The 6,359-nt window shown below is 35.4% G+C and overlaps 1 protein-coding gene across 5 annotated transcripts in view; it reads left to right on the top strand.

The window, feature by feature from the left end:
- The window catches only part of LOC135470171 (glutamate receptor-interacting protein 1-like), a 54,226-nt gene that overhangs the window by 12,761 nt on the left and 35,106 nt on the right, over positions 1 to 6,359 (top strand). Inside the window, exon 2 of one of the 5 annotated variants that reach the window (XM_064748962.1) lies at positions 574 to 725. The exons of the other annotated variants lie outside the window; for them this stretch is intronic. Coding sequence (XP_064605032.1) covers positions 578 to 725 — 148 coding nt within the window. The 5' untranslated portion in view covers positions 574 to 577. The remainder of the gene's footprint in view (positions 1 to 573; positions 726 to 6,359) is intronic. 5 annotated transcript variants of the gene reach the window in all.

The following is a 6,359-nucleotide window of genomic DNA, read 5'->3' as shown; positions in this document are numbered from 1 at the left end:
TGCTAAACCTGTCTTAGGTCTTGTTTGGTCTTGGTTAATTTCTTCACCAGCTGGGTACTACTCCTGAACTCAGGCTGACTTAAGACATTACAGGTCTTTTTAACACTCAGTGATGAGCTGTTAGATACACAGAACCACAAGGAAACTTACATCATCGTGGCAGCCATAGCTAGGATGGTTTTGCATTCTCCTGTTGACATTATCCTGACACAAGTTAATGCAGAATTGGTTGACTCATTGTGCTGTCTTAATTGCTGTAAGTGTGACTGTTGGGTTTTACAAAGTTAATGAGGTTTCATAAAAAGACAGATCAATTCAGACTTGATTTTGATTGAAGCTGTTGATTTTAGACATTGATTATTAGATATGTGGTGACTGTAACCTTCCAACTGGATTCTTCACAGAGTGTTTTCTGTTTCCTTTGGATTTTAAGGATTACATCTGCACAGATTTTGGTGAAAATGCTGATTGAGACGGTTCTTTCATGTGTTAAGAAGCATAAGTCAGTTTTTATTCTGGTGCCTTAATAAGGAACCTGAACTGTTATCTGTGTATTGTTTCTTAACTCGATAGAATCATGGCTCGCTCAAGGAAAATTGCACAAGACGTTTCTAAAAAATGGATCAAATTCCAGAACAGGGTAACAAAAAGTATGGACAGACTAGTCACAACAGTGACCACAATAACTCGATCTGCCTTGAACCATCATCATGACTCCGCAGCTGGTGAGTATAACATAGGCCTTGTGTCATCTGCCATATGTGACTAATTACAGTAAATCATAATGAAGTTTTTACTGACTGACCACCCGATTGTACCAAATATTACATGAAATTCTTTTCAAGATTTTTCGTTAACTAATCACACTTCTGTAGTGCAGTTAGTAGAGCATGGTCATGAAATGTTGAAGACAATTGATGCAGTTACTGATTTATCCCTATATTTATTTATTTACCTTTACGTCTATGCTAACGTCAGAATTTATGTATTTTCTAGTGATCATATAGGTTATTCGTGAAAAAATATACCAAATATTTTGAAAATATAAAGAAAGAAAATAGCCTGTGATAATTCATATGTTGTACCAGTATAGAATCAAATTGTCACCCATTACTCATTTCACCAAATAAAATGTGACAAGCATTCAAGATTAGCTATAATAATATTGTTGTAGGAACATATATACATGTAAATGCAGGTTCACGTTCTCATGCACACATGTAGATAAAAGTATGATCATGGAGGCAGTAGCTGTATTTTGATTTGGTTTGGACACAAACATTGATTTGTGTACAGAATGATGCTAGTATATATTGCATGTTATTAGTTACCTGGTTCATAGCTCATGTACTGTTAGACTTTAATTATAATTAAGCTCAAGTGAAAATTTGCCGGACTTATAATCAGGGATATTAGGTCAGACCTCAATGGGAAAGCTACCCGTCTCATTGTAAGCAGATTTTAACATATACCTTGTATTTTTTGATTGAACACATTTTCCTCTTTATTGATGATTCCTTCCAAAGACAATTCCTCATGGCCTGGAAATCATCCCAGGAAATAATTTGTATGGTGAGAGTGAAGCATTAGACATGACACAATGGTTGGCCACAGCTTTGATCTCAACAGCCTTAATTTTCTAGTCAAAGAACAAATAGTTGTAAATAATGGCAATATTTCAGAATGCTATTCTTTCTGCAGAATATACATTTCTTTGTGCTTCACCTGGCTTCCATGTTGCATGTTGAATTTCTACCTCTGGTTTTGAGCCATAAAATCTCCAGGCAGGCCATTCACAAAACTATCCCTGTGTTTACACATTTTCACCAGCACACACACACATCTGGAGGCTTGGTGCTAAGGCATAAGGAGATCCAGGACCTGCCTTAAGTAAGACCATATGTGGTTGATGGTTGCCTGTAGGGTCAGCTCTCTGATTTTATTCTAATGGTTGAAAAAAGTCCTGTGATGAGCCATGGACAGATGGCATTCAAACAAAACTGGCAGTCTTTTTATAGCACTGGCAGTCCTTTCCTTGTTTATTCAGCATAACCATGTCATGTTTAATAAGTAACAATATTTGTATCTGTCAAGACAGCTAAGCCAGACATCAAGCCTAGGCCAAATCATTGCCAACATTTTGCATTTTGTGCAGCTTTAAATCGCATTACATCTAGTTTAAGATTAACATTGTATATCATTTAATATATATTATTTCTGTTTTTGTCATTTTTGGGGGGGTAAAATTATTACCAGTCAAATGATATTTGATCTTGATGTTAATGCCTTAGATCTTAAGCTTTGGTCCTTGTCCTCTGTAAAACTGGTGCAAATTCACAAAAGATGTGACCTTACAGTTTATATGTTATTAAAAAACAAATGAAAAGTGCAAACTTGCTGTTAGGTGAAGACATCTCACAGAAAGTCCACCATGTATGGTTTTGTGTTGTCTTGCACTCAGGTCCATTATTAGGCGATTGACCCTTAATGATAAAAAAGATATGAAATATTTGACTGATTGACCAGCTGATAGACAGTGCGATTTAGAGTTTCGGCTAATCCATCCATTTTGCTGCTGTCATTCAAAATGGCAACAGTCTGTGTCAGATTTGTAAATAATCGTGGATCAGTATGGCTGTATATACAATTTTATTACCTCTGTGAAATTGTGTTGTTGACTTCACTACTGTTAAGATTGTGTAAGCTGACATTTGAGCAAGAAAACTTGTCATTGGACGGATTTATATAACTGGAATTTTAGTCTGTTTGGGAGAGGAGTACAAGTAGCATTTTGATAGGGTAGGTGATATTCTAAACATGTGAAGGTAGACCTTGTTGCCGTTGTAACATGTTTAAGGTAAAAATATTTTTTAATATATTTGTACACTATTATCTTACTATGAATATGTTTCATTCCTACATTTCCGAAGATAACCTTCATTGATCCTTATAAATCCTTGAGTATGTTACAAGTATTGTACTTTTTGTGGTTTTTATCACTTGAAACAGAACAATAGACCATACAATAACAATTAGATAATACATATTATTTACAGTTTATTTATAAACATCCCATTAAACATGAATTGGTGACCTATATCAAATTTACTAGAAGAAAATAATTTTTTCCTGCAAACTGGCTATGAAAGCCACAAAGCTGACTGATACATGTACATTGTTACAAATTAATGCATCCTAGTTGTGCATATTATTATTTTGAAGGCATTCATTGCAGCAATCCATTGCCATAACCATACCAGTGTCCTTGTTGTCTAAGCAAGGTATTAAGATGCCTTGTTGAAAGAGTTTACTCATGGTTTCCATGGAGACATACATGCAATCTGTACCTAGAGCATCCGTCTCTATCCAGGAAGACAACTATGTCAGTCTTCTCCACCAGATTTCGTAGTGAGAAAAAATACACAGCTGGTTTTATGTGGTTAGACTATACAGTTCTTACTGGGTGTATGCATAGATAGAGAAGTAGGCATATGCTGGTTTTACTCTTGCGCATGTATTCCAGACATATAGATGTGTAGGGAAAAATGTGCCCCACAGAGATTTACCTGTATGCGCACTGTATACATGTACAGGTGTAACTGTGTGGATTAGTACTGTAATTCTTCAACCTTTTCACATGTTTGCAAGGTGATATATTCAAGCATATTATGAAGGCAATATTTGGTGTAGACTGATAATATTTAGACTTTTTGTAACGCCCTGAGATTGGCCAGTCCAAAACATGTAGCTTTGTTTCCATAATCAAATAAAAAATGTGCATATATTGTGCTGAAAGTTGCCCTTTCATAGGCGAAAATGTTGTGGAATTAGGGTAACCTGTTCTATATTGTACCTCAATATCTCATCACTGTTTAATTTGTAATTGTGAGTGAATGATTAAAGTGTACCATGACATACATGTAGTACAACCTTCCCTCTGGATGCTGGATGTTAGCTGTAAGTCAGATCAACATAATATCATAGAATGATAACATGATAACCAAGCTTCTGAAATTTGAAGGGTTTTTTTTTCTCTAGAACCTTTGAAAGTACATGTATGTACAGATACACCTGTGCAATAACAATCTTGTGAAAATTTTGTAGGACACATCCATGTTATGCTGAAGGGCTTGTTGATATGAAGTGTAGAAAGAGGGACAGGTGTATGTTCATTGAAATTAACTTAGATTTTTAGTACTCAAACACATCTTGCAATATATTTTCTGTGCAAACTGGCTGTTAATTTGTAATAAGACTGTCACTGCATGTAGTTAGGAGAAGTTATGGGCGTCTTCTTCCCAAGGGATTTCTCTCTGTCTGCGATAGCTTTCAAAGAAACAGTGGCAATAAGATCTTGAGGCACATTTTCCATCCTTGAATAAGCCTGACATATGGCTGAATTGGGTGATATGTGATATGTCTATGAATTAGGTTATCTGCAATATTAATGTAAAAAGTGCTCATCTGACTTCTCTGAAATCTTTTAACAGATTATAGTCCAGGAAGGCCTTTCATCGCAAATTAAATTTCCTATGTAGTATGAAATTAAGTCGATCATGTTTTGATGACACAGTATTATTGAAAATATAGCGTTTTGGACCATTTATGCCATTCTGGAAATAATAACAGCATGCTACAGCTTGACAGAAATTTTTGGACTGACTGGAAAACAGTCCTTTGATGGTATATTGACTTATTTTTTTTACATGATGTCTTTTCACACAAGGGCTTCCATTTCCACAGAGATCACAGTTGGTGTGCACTGTTGACATGTACATGTATTGGTATGTTGTAGGTATTTACTTGTATGGCCAGATGGCTACAATATTGATCAGGGTTTTTACCCCTCAGCCAACAACGGCATGGTCTAGGCGTATTGTCGTTGCAGACAGCGTCCTTCTGTCCGTCTTTTTTATGTTGATGGTCTGTCTCTGCAATGGTTTAAGTTAAATTTACAAAATTTGTGTCAAAGATGTATCTTTGAGATAGAAGTCATATTATTATAATTGCAGGTCTTAAACAAATACTTAAGTAAAACTGTCTTTAATTTAGAGGATAATGCAAACTCTTGTTGAAATCTTCATCGATGGACATTTGAAGTAAATCTGTTCTTGTTATTTTGCGGCTTACCAAATGTTTAAATTTAACATCAGAGACTCACTAGGCTAGCAAAATTGTCATGATTGATTGGATATCATGCAGGGATTTGTCCAGCATTTAATTTGTAGGTTTTGTTCTTACTGTAGGTGCATCCAAAATTTAAAGACAGTTTTTTTACTTATTTCATGAACACCTATTGGATGAACTGGAGAGGCCATGTCTTGAAACCATGAAGTTTGTGACTGGAAATGAATATCTTTGATTTTTTTTTACATTCATTGCATTGAAAAATGTTTGGCCTTTCAGATGGCTGTTTTGGTCATAATAATGCTGTCACACCGTTTGCTGTCATGGAAAAGATGTATTGTATCTCTGAAGTAATATCCCTAAATATCCCTTAATGAGGAATATATAAAGTATATTCCTGTTATTTGATTTGATCAAAATATTTTATGATTACTATGAGTTCATTCCCTTCCTGAACAGTACATTTTATTGTTCAAACTCTTAGGAATTACATTTTCAAATTACATCAAAATTTACACTTTACTTGCCAAATTTGATAGGGATTGTGGGTACATCCGAAATATGGTTGGAATGTTTATCTGAAATTTTAATGTTGACGACGCCTTTAATAAGACAATAATAAATGACATATCTCACAGTAAGCCAAGAAGATGTGGACAGCATTAGCGCTGATGGAATTCTTTGTCAAGGGGAACAACTCCATGGGAAAAATTACATGTTGGGTTTGTAGCTTAAAATGGGTGCATTTCACTTGGATTTGTGAACCACATCATCATGTAAAGTGAAAATTCCAGGTAGTGACAAACCAGTACACTTACAGCAAATATAACATTTTACATCTTGTAATAACTTGGAGTCCAGAATACAACCAATATAACAATTGAATAGGTGTGTTGAAAAATGTAAAAATACAAGCTCTAGAAGTTTTCTTCAGCAATCAACCATCCCAGTCCAATAAGTTTAGGTCCAGTGGTCACCTACATTTAGGCCCCGAAAGCTCCAAGATCTCATTTGACTAGACACACCCTAGCTACTTTTAAGCAAGAAAACACGCCATTAATTTGAAGCTTAAAGAACTCCCACCAGGTAAGCAAATCTGCAGAGGCAGAATGTCATGATTTGTGGTGAGTTGAAGTAGTTGAAACACTACCTGTGTCTCAGCGTATTAGGTAAGGGTCGAGGGACCGCCTAAACCCCAAAAGGTTTGGTACTTCATTTTTACAAACCACAGC

Source organism: Liolophura sinensis, chromosome 7 (assembly GCF_032854445.1).
Source record: "Liolophura sinensis isolate JHLJ2023 chromosome 7, CUHK_Ljap_v2, whole genome shotgun sequence".
In the NCBI taxonomy this organism is placed as follows: Eukaryota; Metazoa; Mollusca; class Polyplacophora; order Chitonida; family Chitonidae; genus Liolophura; species Liolophura sinensis.
This window is presented reverse-complemented; position numbering and strand designations above follow the sequence as displayed.